General features: G+C 48.1%; 2 protein-coding genes across 4 annotated transcripts in view; one reads left to right on the plus strand and one right to left on the minus strand.

Moving 5' to 3' along the window:
* Positions 1–228: 228 nt before the first annotated feature.
* Positions 229–11,082, minus strand: TXNL1 (thioredoxin like 1). The gene is made up of 8 exons (XM_080362962.1): positions 10,914–11,082; positions 8,790–8,886; positions 7,738–7,911; positions 6,376–6,498; positions 5,938–6,007; positions 5,199–5,371; positions 4,825–4,929; positions 229–401 (listed from the first exon to the last, which is right to left on the minus strand). The coding sequence occupies exons 1-8, from the start codon at positions 11,009–11,011 to the stop codon at positions 372–374; spliced, it is 870 nt and encodes a 289-aa protein (XP_080219088.1). The 5' UTR covers positions 11,012–11,082; the 3' UTR covers positions 229–371.
* Positions 11,083–11,262: 180 nt separating this feature from the next.
* Positions 11,263–20,396, plus strand: part of WDR7 (WD repeat domain 7) — a 60,391-nt gene continuing 51,257 nt past the window's right edge. For 2 of the 3 annotated variants that reach the window (XM_080363150.1, XM_080363148.1), the window contains exons 1-2: positions 11,263–11,424; positions 19,170–19,341. In XM_080363150.1, the coding sequence (XP_080219276.1) occupies positions 19,183–19,341 (159 nt within the window). In that variant the 5' untranslated portion in view covers positions 11,263–11,424; positions 19,170–19,182. Of the gene's footprint in view, positions 11,425–12,064; positions 12,156–19,169; positions 19,342–20,396 lie in introns of those variants that run through there. The other variant, XM_080363149.1, reaches the window with a different exon arrangement.

Here is a 20,396-nt window from a genome sequence, read left to right on the forward strand (position 1 = left end):
CTGAAGGCACGTTTTACTTATATCCCACATCTTAAACTCTCTGAACAAACGCGAGCTGCATTACGTCTTCTGTTTCTACAGACGAGCCAGTCGAGCTCTGAGGTTTGAACGGAACAAAGGAAGAGCCACAGTTACTAGAGTAGCAATATTAAACTGGGCAAAAGTAACGCATTTTATTTACAAATACATGTATGAGGATTACAACAGAAACACGCTAGGGAAACTGTCTCAACAAAAGCAATGATTTATTGGTAATGGCATTAAATGAAACAGACTGACAGTCTCTGGTTATGGTCAAGCAATTATCCAGGAGCTGTAGGTAAGTGGAGATCTGATTGCGATAAGGCCTTCCTTCCAGTGTCTGCTGCGTCCTAGTGGCTCTCTCCCTTTTTGCCAACTACCTGAGAAGAGAAAAACACAGAAACACTGCTGAACCGAAAACAGTCCTGCCAAGGTTTTGAAGGCAAGTCTCAAAATAAGCAATTGTCAATGAGGTGAATGCACCTAAGCATGCGTTACTGCAGCGCTGGCAGAAGCCTGCGTCCCTCTAAACGGTTAAGAGGGATGCACGACAAACTTTATGTTTAGTCCCCATAGGGACAGCAAAGCATCGGTCTCATCTGGAGGAGAGTTAGGAGACAGGAACTGCAACAGAACAGACCATGCTTCATGTGCTATACACCAAGCACCCAACCTTAATACACTGTACTAAATATGACAGTGGGCAGAGAACCCCTGCAGCGCAGGAGGGAGCCTGGGCAAGGCGCCGGTTCCCAGGTCCGTTCTGTCCCACTAGAGCAGCACTGGTGGCTCTGACTGGTGCTGCCAGAACACAGATTTGAAGATTACACTAACGGAGCAAAGAATTTCCCTTTAGTGCTCGTAATGACGCTGAAAACAAAGGGGTAAAACCTTCCCTGTATTCTAACCAATTGACTCCTATAGCAAAAGTGCGTTCAGTATTAATCACCTCTGCAGTTAAGCGACAATAAACCACACAAGACTCACACAGTCAGTAGTGATAGAAAACCAAACCACCCTTCCTCATCTGCTCATCCTTCCCCTTGCTGCATTTCTTGTCAAACTTCACCACATTTCTCCCTACGCAGCAGCTTTGGGTCAGCTGAGTTATCAGCGTCACGAAGTAACTGAGACCTAACCACAAAAAGTACCTTTAAAGACCATTTCACATACAAGGAACCCTTGACTGGGAACATTTTCCAAGCTGTAAATTCAAGCTAGTGCTTCATGTCAGGAAAATTCCAAACCCACAATGTGAGGCAAGAAGAATAAAAATTGGAAGCCCAAACACTTGCATTAAGATCCAATTAATGAAGTTAAAAAAAAAAAGTTAAACTTGTCAAGAAGCAATATTTATTTGTTGTGTGTTTCCAAAGCACCAAACTGTGTTCACACACAGATTAAGCCAAAAAGAAAGAAAAACCACAGTTAAAAGATTAGGTGTTAGCAAGTGTGGAACATGAAAATATTGCTGTACCAGTCTGAGGCAGAGAGAGACAACTGGCCCATGTGTATTATCTGTGAAAATCAATCACACCGCTATGGATATCCTGTGATCACAGCTCAAAGAAACCCATTTCTGACCACCCCGCTTCCCAAGAGCAAGCGGGACATGTACGCAGAAAACAAGCAGTTGTCACTGCTCCTGTCCCAGCAGAGCCGCTTCCTCCGGTCTGCGGAAACCACGGCTGCCCCGCGCGCGCTGCGGCGCCGAGCCCACGAGCAGGCTGCGGCTTTGGGGCAGGCTCTGGCTTTGGGGCAGGCTGCCGGCTTTGGAGCAGGCTGCTCACCAACCCAGCACCGTCCCAGAGCTCAACCACGACAAACAAACCAAGCCCAGGGCCCGTTACCCCGAGCAGCGCTGGAGACACTCCGGGACTGAACCTTCCAGAGCAGACGTGGTGATGTTTAAGATATAAAGAAAGAGCTTGAGCAACTAAGATGGGCAGGATGCTGGAGAGCCCTGCCCAGGCCACACGTGTACAAACTCACCAGCTATTTTTAAAGTACTGCATGGTTTGCCTTTAAATGTCAAGTTCAAGATAACAATGGGAAGGAATTTGGTAAGAGTGAGAGGTAAAGAGAAGTGTTTAAGGTAAGACTGGGAGCAGAGGGGAAAGATGAGTCGAATCAGAAGGCGGAGGAGGCTTTTCCTGACGGCAGGAGGCACAGAGAAGGCGGCTATCGCGTCAGTGCTGGGTGGTGGGAAGGGTGAGAGACGCGAGATGAGCAGAGGGAGCAAGGGAGCACTGCAAGACCACTTCAACCTTAGTATTACTGTTTAATTTCTTCTGCCTTTTTAGTTCTTTAGAAATGGGAAGTTAAGCTGAAAAACAAACAAACAAAACGTTACAAGAAAAAAAAGCAGCAGCATGTAGTGCAAATGAGCAGTTCTGAGGAGACAGCAAGCCTTCCTGCAGGAGGGGACACAACGCCCCCAGCCTGCGGCGTTTGTGCTCCAGCCTCAAACCTGAGCAGCTCTGCATGTGGTTCATTCCCACCAGAAAGAAACCAGAAGTACCTGAGGCACGGATGGCTGCAGGCCCCCCCACACACAAAAGCACAGCTCCAGTTCACCACAGGTCACAGGAACCCAACGCTAACTCACCAGTTAAGAGTCACCCCCCAGCAGCCTGACACCGTGAGCGGCTCCCAGAGCCCCGAGGCCGAGCAGCAGCGCGTCTGCAGCACCAGCTGCCGCAGCCCAAACAGCCTCGACTGGGGCGTTTGCACGACCAGTTATGCCCTAAGTCAGAGCCTGCGCAGCCAAAAACAGCAGCACGAACTCTTCTAGCATTAAAGACATTTAAGGCCGTTCTAAGTGGGAATTCTCTCCTTGGCGTCCCCCTTTTCCACCACTCCAAAGACTTCCCTCCTCCCAGAGGATCAAAGTTACGTTGTGCAAGAAGCAGGATACATACAACATATTAAAACAGGTTTGAAATCAGCTTTTACAGCTTTACTCACTCAATCCAGCACCACCAACTACATGCAAGGAATTTTTCAGAGTGCGAGCTGTGAATCGGTGGCACAGCCCGCAGGGACTCGGCAGAGCCCCCATCGCTGGAGGGGGCCCCACTGGGACCGGACTCCACCTGCGCAATCACACTGCAACACTATTTCTATCGTAATTAGGAGAGAAACATGAACAGTAGAGACAGACTGAGGCGAGGGAGTGAGACAGATGAAAGCAGTGAGTAGTGTAGGTAACTACTCGAGGAGATGAAAAGAACAATAAGGTTTCCCAGTTAATCTACAACCTAAATATAATTAGTGCCCAACACTACATTAAGGTTTCATAGCTGACAGGATCACTGGAAGAGAGGAAACCAAAATTAAAATTCCCAGGAGCACTGCAGCTCTGTCAGACTACACATCCCCTTTGTTACGATGGAATATTTCAACAGCCTAATACTAAAACTACACATTCAGGAAGCAAACAGGAATTTATATGTAGCGTCAATGAGGATCTGAACTGAGACAGGATTAGCCACTTCCTCGGTTAACGGCCGGACTACACAATACTGAAGGTCTTTTCCAAGCCAAACAATTCCAGTTCCACGATTCCATAGCCCGGGAAGATCAGCTAACAAACTCCCGGTACTTTGGAAAGCAAAACTAAGGTGCAGAGTCTACAGAGAACTGAAAGTGAGACAGAGAACAAATCCCGAGCCAGTCCTGTCCCCTCCCAACAGCAGCAGGAAGTACCGCAGATTAACCACGTTCGCTGCACAACTCGGTGCAAAAGAGCTGTATCAAACAAAAAATGTGGGCAGACTGTAAATCGATTAACATATTTCAAGTTTGGGGAGAACTGAAGTGCTATGTTAGGAAGGTCTAAAGTTGATATCCAGTTAACTTCAGGACACGAGAATGACTTTGTCAAAGACTTCAAGTGTCATCGAAAAGCAGCAAAACCTGCTAACGGTCTACTTATTAACCTAATTATTACCTGCAAAGATGTTAAGTTTTACATGTAGAAGTTAAGATCACATTAAAAATACCAAGTAGACGACAAGTGGGTGAGCGTTGGTGTTTTTAACCTTCTGACGTTACAAATTCTGTGGCGTTTCAGTGCCACTGGTCACCTCCACGTGAGCCGTAGCCACGTGTGACAGCAGTATTTGCCCTTTTACAAAGGCTACTAAGCGCTTTCCTTTAAAAAGACCTAACTACATTGTGAAAAACCTCTAAGTAGTGGTAAAGTTTCAGTCTTTTCAAACCCATTTCACATTCTTGAAAGAAGAAAAATCACCAATTGAGAGTGCCCTATTGTTCAGCACTGGTGTGGCTAAAATCGTATTGTAACACGTTGTTTCCTCCTTCATTTCCTCTTTAAAAAGCAGATGTTTAGTGTAACAGGCACCTTGTGACCAGATCTCAAGCTTAATGTTGCCTGGGGAATAAAACCCTTCAAAGTAGGAGTCAAGTCAGTCCCAAGGAGCCTGTTTAGTTTGTACATGCAACTGCTTCTCCACTTCGCAAACCCCATCAGAAAGCAAGTTTCAAAATCAAGGCATAAATCCCACAGCTGTCCAAAACCCAACATTGGCTATAGCGTATACAACTGGACAGTCCCTCAAGTTCCCATATGTACATTCTTATCAGTTATTTTGACAAAGCTGATGAACAAACACTTGTAAGAAAGACCAAACAGCTGTAAGATGAAGCTACACGTTCTCTTTTGGATGCCAAAACCACCTGAAGTTGTGGAGCTGTACTACAGTCAAGTGCATGTGTTCTGCCAACCCATTTTTAAGCAGATTTTAAAACATTCAGAAGCGCTGTGAAGAAAGGACTCACTCGCTTGAAGTCGTTCATATTTGTTGCTTGGACTGGAGTTCCAATAAAGGTGAAGTATGTAATTCTTGTTGTCTCTTCATCACCATGATTGGACTGGACAAACAACTGAAGGAAAAAACCCAAACACAGGAATTAAGGTAAACTGTCCATCCTTGAATTCATACATACGAACATAAGGTGCCCAAGATTTTTGAACTAACCAACACTTTTTCCAGTTATAAAGGTCCCTGTAACCTTTAGAGAAGCTACAATCCTCTTACTTGAAGCAATGATTATACAGAATGCTCATCTTTCCTGGTAGTTGGTTAAAACCTCACACGCACAGCTTCCAAAGCCCAGAAATTCCGAGCCCTCGGAGCAGGGCTGGTACTCACAGTGACACTGTTCACGTTCTGGAATTTCACATAGCGCAGCTGGATAATACCATCCTCTTTGATATCATCTGCTGTCAGCTCCAGGGCTTGAGTCGGCTCACTTCTTTCCGCTTCTTCAAAATCCATAGACCGAGGAAGGTTGATAAAGATTTTTACGTACTTTGGACCTTGCCCTGTGTCAAAATACAGGAGTGGTATTCCAGTGTTTAAGTAGATTTTCAAAACGCTGCTTGAGAAGCCCTCGCTCATCACAGCCTCCAGATCCTGCTCAGGGAAAGCCCGAGTTCCAACAGCTCCAGCACCTGCCCCGATGGTCCCCCAGCAGCACCCCGGCCAGGAAGCACACCCCCAGCTGTACCGCTCACCCACGTCACAGACAGCTCCACACAAAACACCCAATAACCCTACAAGTAACAGTCTTGCTGTCATGACACTGAACACTTCATGTAACTTTATAATGTAAACTGAGTTACCAGAAAAACAAAGCTCTGCCTTTCAGTAGCTCCCACATTAATTCCTAGAGTAAACCAAAGTTTCTCTTTGCAGCATACGGAACAACAGTAACTACTCATATTTGTGCCATACAAATACCCATGCAGGACGTTCATTTACAACAAACTTGCTGAAGCTATTGTGGGATTCTCAGAAGGTTCCAGGGACAGTGTCACTTTTAGAAAATTGAGCTAAACACAGGCTAAGCTTTAGTCTCAAAATACGACTGAACAGACACGTCACTCACCGTTATCTGGCCCCTGAAGTTTCATAGAATAAAGCTTGACAGGTTGGCTAAAAGCGACAGTAATGAGCAGCTGTGGAGAAAAGAGTTGCTGTTAAATGCTGTCTTCTCCATGCTTAAAACTAAGCATAGCACAATAATTAGCTAGAAACGAGTCTGAGCTTTGAAATCAAGTATTACCTCTGCTATACTCCACACATACACTCGTTTGTCACTTTAACATATCAGCAAGTGCTGCTCAGCTCGGAATTTTTTCCATACATAAAGGGATGTGAAACTAGAAAGGCTACAACCACCTCTGTATACTAATTTTACTTATATCCTACTACCATCTCCCAGTCTTTCTTACACTGCCATAATGATAGAAAGCAGACAAGTTCTTCAAAAAATGCTGCAGAACAGACCATCGTTGAAAACGTCACTGAAAAATATCTACTGTACCTGCTCGTCACAGTCTGATTCCAAGTAGGTAGAGTCTTTACGTAAACAGTTATCAAATCCGTGCTCATCACTCTCATTAAGACATTCACAGCCGGCTTTATTGATAAATGGCATTAAATCCATCTGAAAGGAAAGGCAAGAGCATCGCTGAGTGCGTGACAAGTGTGCCATCAACTCCTCTGGGATTAGTAAGCATCGGAATGAATGAAATTCTTCATTCAACAGATTAAAATAACAAGACACGCAGAAAACCTCAGGGGTTTATCTCACAAGATATTACGAACAAAAGCTGCGAACGCTGTAGTACTTGGACGTGTCCTGTTCACAACCGAACGGCATTTTCCCCTCCACTCCACATCCCCACCCCTGCAACACACACTTGCTGTTCTGAGAATAACAAACGGGGCTCAGGGAGGATTTTCAGATGCCCTTTAGATAAGGAGACCACAGCGTCGTGAAGTCACGCCACAGCACAGACACTGACACCGGGCTGGAGCTGTCACCAGCTTCACCAAAAGAACTCAAAACCCAACACAAACGGGCCTCCCAAAAATCTACCACATATTGCAGAACCAATTAACAGATCACCACTACAGTTCCTACCGGCTCTATATGCAAAGCTAGCCTGATGTCACATCTTTTTCCACACTGTATACCAATTAACTTTATGAAACCTTTCCCTGCTCCTTTCTCCATACACCTTGTTAAAAACACAGAACAACTGACAACACAATTTACCATGAACTAGTTGTTTTATTGCTCAGCTCTTTTGTAGAGAGTCCAACTAAAAGCTTTAAATACACACTCTGGAATGAACACAGAGCGCTACCCATGCTCCACACCTCAACCATTTAAACGGTGGCTTTACTGCAGAGCCAGAATCACCTCTATCCCTTTCCGGATAACCAGAAGTTTCCACCTGCAACTGCAGTAAACCAAGTCCAAGTGGCACACTGTGCCAGGCTGAAAATCACCTATCTCATATGTTAAGGCCTGAAGACGGACTATTGAATATCGCACCACAACAGCGCAAACTCAAGATCTGTGTACAGTCATAGGACAGTCCAAACATGAAAAGCCGAGGGAACAACCAGAGCAACTTCTCAACATTTTTGACAGTCTTTTCCCATAGACATTTTTATGCTTTAAAAAACAGTTAAAAGACAGTTACTGAATATGTACATTTTAATGAATTTTGTCTGAAAAAAGGAAGCCCAGGCAAATTACCTTCTTAAAGCCACAGGGAACTTGCGGTTTTGCCTAAAGCAATATTATTTGACTAAAAGTATGTTTAAAAAGCAAGAGATATTTTTTAAGCATTTGTGTTATGCAAACAATGGATCAATCTAAAGAGATACATACATATCCTTTGGGAATATCTGTATCTTCATTGTTTCCAGGGTCGTTTTCCAGGTGCTGTTTTATTTTCTCTTCTAAACCCACAGCATCTGCTCCTTGGTATTGGTCGATTCGCACTTTGTTTCGGAAAAACAGAAATGTTGGTGTTGCCGATATATTATTGGTGGCTGCTGTTCCCTGGAATGCAGAAATCGGTGACAAGTGTTACCTGACAGAGTATTACCAACACCAGACAGGAAAAATGAGCTTGCTTACCTAGGTGAGAAGGCACATACCAGATACCCATCGAGCTCCATCACCTCAAACATCACAGACAACAGTTCTTATTTTATAAAGAGCTTCGACTCTGACAACAATTTTAAATTCATTTAATTTCTTCAGATCCTCCCCAATGGTTATGGATCTGGGCATTCTTTGAATGGACTTCACACTGTCACTGTTATGCACCCACGGTAGTTTTTCCAAACCTTTCCGTAATTTAGTGTCATTTGCAAACATTGTTCCCACTTTCATATTCATTTCCATTATAATTTGTAGTAACTCAAGACACTTCCTTTCAACATACCATTGTTGATTTTTGTTAATGACCCTTAAGTCAATCAATAGCTCACCTGCACCACTGTTGTCTGTTGAAAACAGCTGAGTATCACTTGAGTGGAATCTGCTCCCACTAATCATATCAGTTTATTGCATTCTTCACTTTGCTCAAGAATTACATCAGTATCTGTTTGGGAAGGCTTACTCTTTAATTCACACTGAATCGTTCACACTTGGCAGTATTATGTAAATAGTACGAGCAGCAGGAACTGTTCAAGCCCAAGTGAAGGATGTCACAGTGGTAGCTACGAGAATACTTTTCTAAATCCAAGTGGTGCTTGTTCACATCTTGTGCCTGTCCCCAGTTTGGAGAATTTCACAGTATGGCTATTTGTGATTCACCAAACGTGTCAACAGCCACAGGAGACAAGGGGCTGAACGCTTTTCCTTCAGCTTCCCATTCACTCCCTTTGTCTGCTCCTTCTCTTGTAACTGAAAACGGGGGTTTGAATACCAACCTGGCACTGATGTACATCTACTTCCAAAAACGTTGCCTGGGGATACTTGTTGCTCAGCGCGTTGAAAGCTGGGGCTATCCTTAAACAAGGGCCACAGCTGTGAAAGCAAACACAAACAAACACGCACTTTAACTTAACTGCAACTTTTCTTGAAAAACATCAGCCCCGAGTAGAATTAGCACGTTCACATTCTTACCGATATCCTTGGTACATGTGAAAATAACCTTCCTACCTGGCTGACAGATGGTGAGCGATCTTGGTGATACAATTAAGAGTGACATTTAGAAACACATCACCTAGTGTTAAGCCCCACTTCCTCAGACAGTTTCAATGTCACATGATTAGCTTCACCTATTAATTAATACCAACTTCATATTTTCCAGCTAATGGGTTTAGCTCCAGCCTGTTTTACCACAAGCCAAAGTCCTGCTAACTGCAGTGGCATAAGGGAGGGCCAGGAGTCACCTGCTTTTCCTGTAAACAGCAAAAAAGCTCTTAGCAGAAAACTAGTACCAACACTCCACTTATCACCTGTGAGAAAATAATGTCCACAGTAAAATCTCTACCTGTGATTTGAAATATTTAACAGTAATAATGTATCAAACCTTTGCCAGGAGTGATAAAAGCCTTACTCCGTTAAATCTCGCTTACTACAACTGTAACCAGTTAGTACCAGACTTTCATTTGGCCCTGGCCGAACAGACCTGCCTTCTGCTGACTTCATGTGTCAACCTGGCTGGAAATACGGACTTGTTAATGATTATACCTCTGCTGGCACAGAGGAAGTGTACAGACACAACCATCCTGCAAAGGACTATTCTCACAACTCAGCTGGTTGTGAAAGCAGCAATTAAGAAATGAAACAGCAAAAAACCCCCATGGGAACTCCTTCCAACAGCACATAACATCTAAACCGGAGAGCTCTGTCAATGCCAGCGTGCCAAGAGGTGCAGCAAGACAAGACCTGCTCCAGCTTTCCTGACGTCCCGGGGCTGGATGCGCAGCAAGGCCGACTCGTAGGGATTTATATCCTGAGCCACCGAGTCATTAAACCAACGGGAACCTAAAACAGCGGGTTGTCAGCAGGCAGGACACATCCTGGGCGCACGACAGGGCTCACCAGCACCGCTGCAGCACGGGATGAAAGTCACCGACTTAGGGAGAACCCCAAGCCCAGAACTAAACAGGAGTGACCAGACCTCAGACGTGTGCAGCGATGCTTTGTCAGCCCCCATTTGGTGCACAGCTGGCAGTTCTCGCAGCCTCTTCTACCTGAACAGAACACCTTCCAGAACATTAGACCTGAATTCTCTTGAGCTCCAAACAGCCATCAGAAGTAGAATGGTTCAACTGTGCCTTTAAATACAGAGTGGAAAGATAAAGATGAAGATCACGGGCATTAAAGCCAAGGCTTTGACAGGCGCACTTGGAAGGCCAGGACCCCCAGTGCTGCCACTATTGTCCCTAATTCTGCAAATCACTGTGACTAACAGAACTGTCGGGCTTGCCTTTGGCCACCAGTTCACCCCGTTACACTCCACATTCTCGAGTAGGAGCAAAAGAACACGGGCGTGCCCCGGGCAGAAAGACCCAGTGAAGCTCCACGGAGGCAAAAGCCGTGTCCCGCGGGCAGGGCGCGAGGTGCAGGCGCTGCCGCAGCCCGGCCTGCGCGGGGCCGATCCCAGCGCTCAGCTCAGCACCCCCGCACAGCAGGGCCAGGGGCGCTGCCTCAGCTGCAGAACGGCACGTTGAACACCAGAAACTAAAACACCATTCTGGTGCTATGACTATACTGACACGCTACTAACAAAGGGTGTCACTAGTGCTAAACCCAGCAGTTCGCAGCAGTTACCCACGGAGCTGGTCAGTGGCTGCAGTAACACAGCACTGTCCCCAGACCGCGCTCCCAGCTCCGAAAGCCCGCTCAGACCCACACGCAGCCAGCAGAGGCCCCGCGGGTCTCCCGGCGCCGGGAGCGGCCTCCGCGGGGCCAGGCCAGCGCCGCTGCCCGCAGCGGGACGAGCCCGCGGGGCCGGGGCCGGGGACCGAGCGGAGCGGCGGCCGCCGCCCCGGGACTGCCGCCTCACCGCGGGCCCCGGGAGCCCGCAGCCCGGCCTCACTCACCCGCGCATGGTGAACTTCACCACGGCCAGGCGGGAGCCGGCAGCGCTGAGCTCGGGCTGGAACTCGGTGTCGTTGGCGATCACCTTCACGCCCACCATCCTCGGCGGGCGGCGGAGCCGGCCTGGCTACTGCAGCGTCACGGCGGGAAGCGGCGGCCCGGCATGCACGGCCCGGCATGCACCGCGCGGCGCAGGCGCGCCGGCCGGCGGACATCTTGAGGGCGGGGCGGGCGGCCCGGCCCCCGCCATTTTGAGAGCGGGCAGAGAGCGAGGGGGCGGAGCCACCGCCAGACCGGAAGCCATTTTAGTCAGGGGCAAGCGCGTCGCGTCGCGCCATTTTGGTGTAGGGCAGGTGGTGGCTGCGCGGGTTTGTGTGTAACCAACCCAGTTGTTTGCACAGAGAAAACGCCACCAGTAGAAACCGTATTTTTGCTGAAGTAATAAAGTCAGCAACCCATCTCATCTCCTCGGCATGGTCCGCTGAGCCCGCCCCGGGAGCAAACCTGGCTCAGGTAGGTTGCTCTGCTTTATTTCACCTGGAAGGTGGAAAACACGTAGGGTGGGAGTTCCTGTAGAATACGCCAACTTTAGAGTTGTTCTAATGTTGCGATTGGCTAGGTTTTGTGACGTTATGGGGATGACACTTCTCTTCTGCAGATATAATATCTATATCTTAGTTTCCTAATGCTATAGGTGTTTATAAAGCAAAGTGAGTGTGATAACTGGACTAATTAGGAGCCGTCATTGCCCAGCAGCAGTTAAGGAAACAGCAGGGAGTTAGTGAAATGTGTGCATTAGCAACGCTCCGGGGTGAGTGGAGCAGAAACAGCGATTGCCCCTGCTCCGCGCTGCCACTGCCCGCGCCGCACCGGCGGCTTCGCGCACACGGCGCCGCAGCAGGGGCGGAGCAGCCTGGTCCTGCCGCCCCGGGCCGTGTCCGCGCCCTGCCGGCCCCTCCGCCGGCCCCTCCGCCGGCCCCTCCGCCGGCCCCTCCGCCGGCCCCTCCGCCGGCCCCTCCGCCGGCCCCTCCGCCCGCCGCTCCGCCCGCCGCTCCGCCCGCCCGGCCCCGTCACCGCCGCGCCGCGCGGTTGCCATGGTGACGCCTCTGCCTGCCGTCAGTCACGCCGGCCGGGGGCTTTGCGACAGCGGCGGCGGGAGTCGCGGCAGCCGGCGGTGTCAGCTGGTCACCGCGCCGGGCGGGGGCCGTGCGCACCGGGACCGTCCGCGCCGCCCGGCGGGACAGGTGACTGCCCGCCGGCTGGCGGCAGCTCTTGGGCGGAGGGGACCCTCCGGCGTGGGCGGTGGCGCCCGGTGGGGCTGTCCGGCGCGGCCCCAGCGGCGGCGCTCGGCCCCCCCATGCGGTGGGACGGCGGCGGGGCGGCGTGTTGTGCGGAGGGGACGGCGGGAGCCCGGGGGCGGGTGACCGGGCCGGTGCAGCCGGCCGAGCAGCGGCGCAGTGCGGGCCCGCAGCCCCAGCAGCCCGCGCCGGTGGCCGGGAGCGGCGCCGTGCCGCGGCCTGCGCTTCCCGCGGGGCCGAGCGCGGAGCGGCCGTGGCCCCGCAGTGCCCGGGTGCGCCGGGGGCGGCATCAGCGCCCGCTCACTGACGGCAGCCCTTCCCCGTTAGCGGAGTGCTGACCCTTCCTACGGAAACAGGCCTGCGGAGCGACCTGCATTTCTTCCATTGCCAAATTCTCATTGCGTCGTGGCTTCTCCAATCTGTTCCCTTTTTCCGTGGCAGCGGCTGGGGATATGATGTGATTTGCTTGGCAACTGCTTATGATAACTGTCCATGTGATCCTGACAGTCTTGAACGGGAAAAACATGTGGGTTTAATGTGTCATCAAGTTAAGTGCCAGCAAAACCTGCAAATGGCTTTCAAAGGTATCAACTGTAATGAAGGATTTACAGCCCTAAATTATTATTTCTTATTCTTTCTGGTTTTATAACCTTCTTCATATAGAAGTAGTTGTGTTTTTGGGCGGATAACCAACGTTACCTTCATATTGTTAAATAGTTGAAAATGAGATGTTTGTAGTTAGTTGCTCAGCTGTAGCAAGGGACAAGCAGCAATGTGTCATTGGGTTGTCCCTGTTGTTACTGCCAGCTGAAGGTTAAGGAAGAACTTGTGTCTTAACTGGTTACTTGTCTGTTTCTGGTTTGGAACACAAGTTTGTGTTTGTTGACTTTGGTTTTGATCTTGAGTGGTTTGGGAAGGCTCCACAGCAATGTTTATAGTCTTTTTATTTAGATTACTGTATACATAATGGTCTGCTCAGGGCAGGGAGCCCTGCAACAAGTTCTGTGCTGAAACACAGAGGATCTGTGCTGTAGCACTGCAGGTTGGACATGGCTGTTATGCATAAATCCACTTAAAGAGATGTAGAGTTGCTGGCTGCATGTGTGGAGAAGCTCCTGATTTAGAGAAGCAAAGAAGGCTTCAGGTGATACATTTTGAATCAACAAAAGAACATGGAGATAAAAGGTGGCCAGATGCCACTGGCTTGTTAATCCCCAATCAGCCTAACTAGAATGATAGGCTGGCTTGTTAGTTGTTGTCACCTGGACTGAAATCACCTGCCCACTTCACGTGAACCTCAGTGTAGTGGGACAGTCCAGACCGAGTGCAAAGCAGAGGGTTAGTTCTCTCCTGTGAGGATGTGGGGTTGAGCTTTAATGAGTGGGGTTGGTGTGGAGTTGGTCAGTGTGAATGTTCCCAGCGGTAACATCAGGGGTGCTGCGTTTGTGGAACTGGGGCCCCGGACAGTCCTTGTGCCTCTCGGGTATGGAGGGATCGTCAGCTCCCCGGACAGCTCTTGGGGGTTCATTTTCTTCTCCCTACCCCGTTAATCCCTTTTCTCCATCCCCAAGCGTAAAACAGGAAAAGGTAACTTGTAATTAAATTTAAAATCATCACATTTTTATAAAATGCATTGGATTATTCAAATGCAAGCCATGATGTAACAGAAATGAGCCTTCACCGTAAATGCACAATTGTCTTTATGTAAATGGTTTTAGGAGGCGTGTTACAATGCTTAACTAATGTCTTTTTGAATGAGAGATTCCATATGCGTGAAAAATATTAGGCATAAAAATTGCTGTTCATTTGAAAATACACAATCCACTTAGGAGGCTTGTCCCGGTGTCATGGATGGCAGCCATCTCTGTACTTACTGAGGGCAAAGCTGAATAATAATGTCATTTAAATTCTGCTGAAAATACAGAAAAATGGTATTAACATGTGGTAAACATTGATAGGGAAAGGAATGATTTATTCTTAACCTTTCTGAATTGCTTTATTTGAGCACGAGCACAGTTACATTTGTTTAAAAGCAGATGTTCATTTGGCAGCGTGTAATGGTTCGTTTTGGAGCTGTTACATACTGAGAGCATATATGATAAAGAAACAGTCAATTCATGGATTTATTTTTTCGGGCGATTCTTCTAATGTCCACACATATCCTGAGATGAATTCTTTATATGCGTGTGCTTTAATTGAAGCAAATGTGTTTGGAAAGAGCCCTTCCTGGCTTTTGCTGTCCTCTGTTCAAACCAAGGCAGCTGTACCTCCCTTTGTATTTTCCCCAAAGGAGGTTCATCCCAGTGTCCCCGTGGTGCTGCAGAGCATCCCTGTGCATGGGGAAGTCGCTGCTGGCTTCCCACCCTATGGTAATTCTGTTCGGGGCCTTTTTCTGGCTGTAAAAGTCCTTATTCTGGGTGCTGGTTCAGGGTATAGAACTTGAGGCTTCCCATCATGGCTGGAAGTTGGGGGACAAGCTGAGGAAATGGCCAGTAAAATGTTCCTGTTCCACAGTTTGTGTACAGGTGGAGCAAGGCTTGTGGGTGGGTTTTTTCTGGTCTTGCTGTCGCTTTGAAAGATAAAAGTATGTGCAAAAACTGGACAAGCAGGAGTGCCAAGTGCTTTTTAAAACACTGGAGTTAGTTTGCAGGTGTGAGTTGTGGCAGAAGGTGACAACCCATCTGCTAAAGCTCTGAATCCTCCCGTGGGTGTGTGCAGGATCTTTGCACTGAGCTGTCGCTCTGATTTGAGGTCTGCTGCGTTTCCTTTGTGTGCCAGATGAGGCAGCGGACCAGCCGGGTGCCGTGGCTGCTGCAGAAGCAATAGTCATAGAGCTGTGAACCTGCCTTTGTCTCTATACCCTGCCCGTCCCACCTGAGCGGGCTGGACAGTGACCAGTGCTGACTCAGCGTTGTTTGTGCCTCTGTGTGGAACTGCACCGGCGGACTGGGGGTTGAAATCACTGCCTTCTGGTTGTGGTTTGGTTCAGTGAGTGAGCTGCGATTTACCATAGCTTACTAGTCCTGGAGGGGCTCGGTAGTGTTTAGAGGGCTATGGCTTGATCAAGGTGTTTATGTGAGGCTCTGATTCAGTACTTAAACTGATTTCTCAAGTACAAGATATTAATAGCTTTACTCAAATAGGAATTTATCCCAGATTATGAACTTTGCCCAAATGTAGCCTTAGCAGTGCAGGGGGAGTCACTTGGCTATTCTACCAGATAAGCACATTAGTTGTAGTTTTTTTTGATCATCTATTAGTCTGAGGTATCGCGTGATGTCTCCAGTTCCCTGTTCCACCTTCAGTTCCCTCTTCTGCAAACCCAGTGTTTTCTCGGGTGGTATAAATAACTCAAAGGTGGCGTTTCATTGGTACCGATTCGCTGCCTTTTGCCTGTTTGTCAATGGGACAGTGTCTGTTCGCTACTGTAGTTTGTCATCATTGATGTAGAAATGCAATATTGATTGTTTACGGACAGCGAGGTTTGGGTTTTGTGGGGGGGGGTGGTATTTGGAGTTTGCTGGTGACAGCAAAGGGTTGCTCTTTGTGGACTGAATTCTGCAGCTGTTAAAATGAGCTTGTGGTATTTTCTGAAAATGAAGGTTTTAATGAAGTTGTTGCGGTACCATAATAAAAAACTAGACGGAAAGAGGTAGTTTTTCCTTTTTACTCTCTCTCCCCCAAGGGTTGGTAGTAAATGTTCTAAGAATTCTGCTTCTCTTAGATAAAAGTGTTGAATTGTGAATATATGTGAGCCTTTAGTAAGTATTTTGCTGTTCGTGTTTTCAGTGCTTTCTCTTGCATTTTGCTGCATGGAAAATATAGCTACGTGTATGTGCTAATACCTCAGTATGTGTTGATATCCTGTACGTTCGTTTTGAAGCTCAGCTAAGCGAGGGTTCGCGGCGTTGCGGTTCGGCGGCGCACGGGGCCGGCTGTGCGGGCGCAGCCCGGTGCCCCGGCAAGGCAGTCTTGCGCTCATTGCCCAGTGCAGCCCTTGGCATCTCGCTCCTGTACGTCCTGCCGTTGGTCCCTGGCCTGGGGCAGCATGGAGCGAGAGGAATGGGAAGAGGTGTTTATGTCACTCCTCAGTGTGTTGTTTTATTTGATCACAAAAACCGGGTGGTAAAAGAGTTAAATGAGTGCTTTTGTTTGTTTTGGTCATTTTTTGTTATTGTTTATGACTGCATTTCTTTCTGTTACATCTTAACACTTTATTTCTGGTTTTCACTCTATTGTATGGTTATTTCACTCTAAATCAAGTATTTTTAGAATTGTAGCTCTTAGTCAGGTCAGTGTATTCATTACCATTTTGTAATTATTGTGCAGTTCTGTACCGTGATCATCCAGACAGGACAATTGATCTGCCGTTGCATAACCATGAACGCTGCGTGTCCCGGCGGGTTTTACCCTGCTCGTTCCAGGCTGTGCCGCAGTGGCCTAAGTGCTTGATGGCCTTTATTTATACTTTTCCATTAAATAACAACTCCAAATAAGTAGTTGTTAATCAAGATAGTCTAATTGGATGCAAGAAAAGAGTTGGCCTAAAATGGCACTTTGCAGTAAGTGAAAGAGCAGGTTTTGTGTAAGGGATCTGTGAAGAACCACAGTGTGTCCTTTGCTGCTTAGAGGCCCCAGGAGCTGTTTCATCACTTGCCATACTTAGTTATTCATTATTCTGCTCCTGCTGCCGTCCTGTCCCGTTTGTCCGTGTGCATTGTGGTGTTGGATTCCCTGGCTGCACAGGTGCTTTGCACTGGGGCTACAGGCAGCGCTTGGCCAAGTCAATAAACAACTCCTTTCTTGTAGAAATTGCACGGTAACCTTTATATAGATGAAAGGTGAGGTGAATTTACGTTGAACTTTGCATAGTGTTTTGCAATAGAAGGTGTTTGTGATGCTGAAGCACTTGTTGAAGCGTGGGCATCCCCACCGGGGTGACACAGGATGAGGAAAGGTCAGGTCCATGGCTGGTGCAAGCACCACCTGCAGAGTTTCTCCTGTTTGCATCGCCAGGGGACACAGCGGGCTGGCTCTGGCTCAGGATCACCTTCATTTTCCTTTGCTCATAATGCAGAATTCCCCTCTTCTGTAGCGCTATAAGATAGGCTTACATACATCTGAACAAATGCAAGTATTGCTGCGTCGGGCAAGCAGAAGAATAGGTGTCTGTCTGTAGAAGGACAGAACAATATGCATTTAAAAATATTTCTTTGAATTCTGCTGGTGTTTGTGTTTCTACTCCTTCTCTAAACGAGGAATTCTGTTCTGTTTTGAGCCTGGGAATTTCAGAATGTAAACCTCCGCAGTATTGTACATTGGGAGCGTTTATTTCTGCAGCGCAAGGGTTTCCCCATCATGTATCACAAGTGCTCCAAGCAGTAGGTTTGCGTAGCTCCCGGTTTTAGGGCGGCAGAGCAGAGCGACTCCGCAGCCCTTGGAGCGCAGACAGGAGACACACGAGCACGTGTCAGGGATGTGTTTTCTGTGCCGGACAGCCACGCAGGCCAGCTTTCAGTTGTTTCTGAGAGCAGTGGGAACTGGAATGGATCCTAGGCATGTCTTGTATAAACTTACCGCTAGTACAGTAGAAATAGAACTTAAAAGTCAGCGTTTTTCTTTATTAAATGCGGAATACACCTGATGTGCTGCCCAGCCGCAGAGCGACTCAGCCCAAGCCAACGCGGACTCGGGGATTGCAGGTTCTCACCGCGTGTAAGCGGTTGGCAACGCGGGGTTCTTACCAAAACCAGCGCTTTACTCGCTGCTTAAAGCTCCTGCTCACCTGCCCTGCTGGTTTTATTGCTGCTGCTTGAGTGTCTGCGAGTCCAACACCTTTGTGTGTTTCACAGTCACCAAGAACATGTTGGCTTTGTGACAGATAAAAAATTCTACGTGTTGTTTATGTCAATATGTTTTGATATATTAAATGTTGGCGTGACGGTAGTGTTGCGTGTATTTCTGGTTGGAGAGTGGCCAGAATCCAGGCTGTATGGCAAACGGTGCTGATCAAAGCTGCCTTCAGATATTAAATAACCACATGTAGCAGTACCGAGTTCCTCGGAACACTTGTGTTGGAGGGGCTGGCTGGTCCACAGTTGCTTTGTGTCAATACACCTTGACTCTTTGAAAGAATCTTTCCCTCAGTGCTGATTTTAGGGAGGTGACGCTTTGAAAATGTTTGCCACCAGGGCCTAGAAACCAGAAACAGAAAGGCTCCCAACTAACGTACATCTTTAATTTAGGCTACTCGTGTTTCTAATGAGCTCTTATTTGCGTAGTCAGCCTCTGCAGCGGTGCGTGTGAGGGGGAACGAGCTGCCAGAGGATGAATCCAGGGGTGCTGTTGACCTCTGTTCTCATGTAATGTGGGGTACCAGATAGTCCAGCGTAGATGTGAGTTTGAAGGAGCCGTGTCAGCATGACGCTGGGGTGCCAGCGGCGCTCTGACCAGTGCACAGGCGTCTCCAGAAAGCTCCACAGCTGCTTCTTGATTCAGGGTTGTTGCGTTTGTGATGGGGATGAACTCTGTCAGGCATGTCATAGCTGCCGCAGCCTGGGACTCCAGCCATTTATTACTTACAATTACAAAGAGTGATTTTTGGCAGAAGCACCTGTGCACATAGGGAGGTGCAATGTGCTGCCTGTATGTGTAGGGAAATGCCACTTGGAAAAGCATCTTTTGCAAAACATGCAAGAAATCCAAATGGTGATGCTGTAGTCCTCCCACAGTTCACTGTGTTTTCTGAGTGGCTGTTTGGAGGATGCTGTTTAATCCGTGTCTGAAGATGCAGGCGCTCCTGAGGAGAGGCGGCTGCGCGCTGCATTGTGCGAGGAAGGACACGGGTGGTGACTGTGTGTGATGTGTACAGAGTCATTCAGAGTCAACGTAAGTTTAGTGAGGATCGGGATGTGTTAAGCGCGGGCTCTGTGGTGTAACGGGTGCTCGTCCCTCCCGCAGGCGCGGTGGCACCATGGCGGGGAACAGCCTGGTGCTGCCCATCGTGCTGTGGGGCCGCCGCGCGCCCACCCACTGCATCTCCTCCCTGCTGCTCATGGACCAGCCGCCCGTCATCGTCACCGGCTGCCACGACGGCCAGATCTGCCTCTGGGACCTCTCGCTGCACCTGGAGGTAAGGCTGGCATCCCTGTCTTCCTCACCTGCCTTTGTTTAAACTGCTGTGATGTTATTCTGTGATATGGCACTCTGTTCTGGGGCCTCTGGATGCACCTGGAGGTAAGGCTGGCATCCCTGTCCTCCTCACCTGCCTTGGCTTTAAACTGCCGTGATGTTATTCTGCGATAGCGCAGGATCCGCTCCGCTGTGCAGCTCTGTCTGCGTCCCGCTCCCTTGCGCTCCCTCCCGTGATACCCACAGCGACACTGCTGCCTGCCCTGCAGCTTTCCTTGCAGGAAGAGATGCTTTTGCTCTTTAAATTACTGCAGCAGTGAAGTTTAAGTAATTATTTCCTCTTTCCTGGAGCTGCTCTAAACTAGTTGTAGCTTTAAACTTAAGCTGCTTGATACTGTTTTGTGCAAACAGATTCCCCTGATGAGCAGGCTGTGCTTGGAGAACTTTCTCACATTGCTGTTTTATTCAGCCATGAGGCCTGGAAGAGAAGGGCCAGTGGCAGAGACAATGCTTGATGGTCATTGTTTTGTGCCAACAGCTGCCCTAGAGTTGAAATCTGCAAGTGCCTATTTTGTGATCGTGTAGTTTGCCTTGGTACAAATAGCAAACCAGTCCTTTCTTGTTAAAGCAATAGCTGAAAAGCCTGCTTCGGGAAAAGTTTATGCTGAATACCAAAAAATCGTGATGTCTGTGAGTTACCCCCATAAATTATGTTTGTCTGGAATATTTAAAAAGAAAGAATGAGAGCGCAACTGGTTCTTTCTAGAAAGGACAAATAAAAAGGGCAGTTTTTAATCTTTAATCTCTGCGTAGGCTTTATATAAACTTATTTATGAATATGTAGGGTTGTGAACTGTACTTGATGGGGGGAAACTACTGTTGCAGTAGAACACAATTTTTTCTTTCAAGCTGGGCCAAATTCAGCCCATGATTGAAATGACCCATACATGAGTTTGCAAAGTGCTTTTTTTTTCTACAGATTTACTTTACAGGAATAGGTAGAAACTCTTTTTTCATGTACTACAGCAGCATGCTGTGCAAACTCCTTCAAGGTTA

Source organism: Nesoenas mayeri, assembly GCF_963082525.1.
Source record: "Nesoenas mayeri genome assembly, chromosome: Z".
Classification (NCBI taxonomy): Eukaryota; Metazoa; Chordata; class Aves; order Columbiformes; family Columbidae; genus Nesoenas; species Nesoenas mayeri.

Bases quoted from the DNA above. Each gene is read 5' to 3' on its own strand.
- TXNL1 (XM_080362962.1), bottom strand. From the start codon at position 11,011: ATGGTGGGCGTGAAGGTGATCGCCAACGACACCGAGTTCCAGCCCGAG. The intron at 7,912-8,789 runs GTTGGTATTCAA...TCTGCATTCCAG, and splicing joins TAGATGTACATCAGTGCCAG to GGAACAGCAGCCACCAATAA. The intron at 4,930-5,198 runs GTGAGTACCAGC...TTTTTCCTTCAG, and splicing joins AGAACGTGAACAGTGTCACT to TTGTTTGTCCAGTCCAATCA.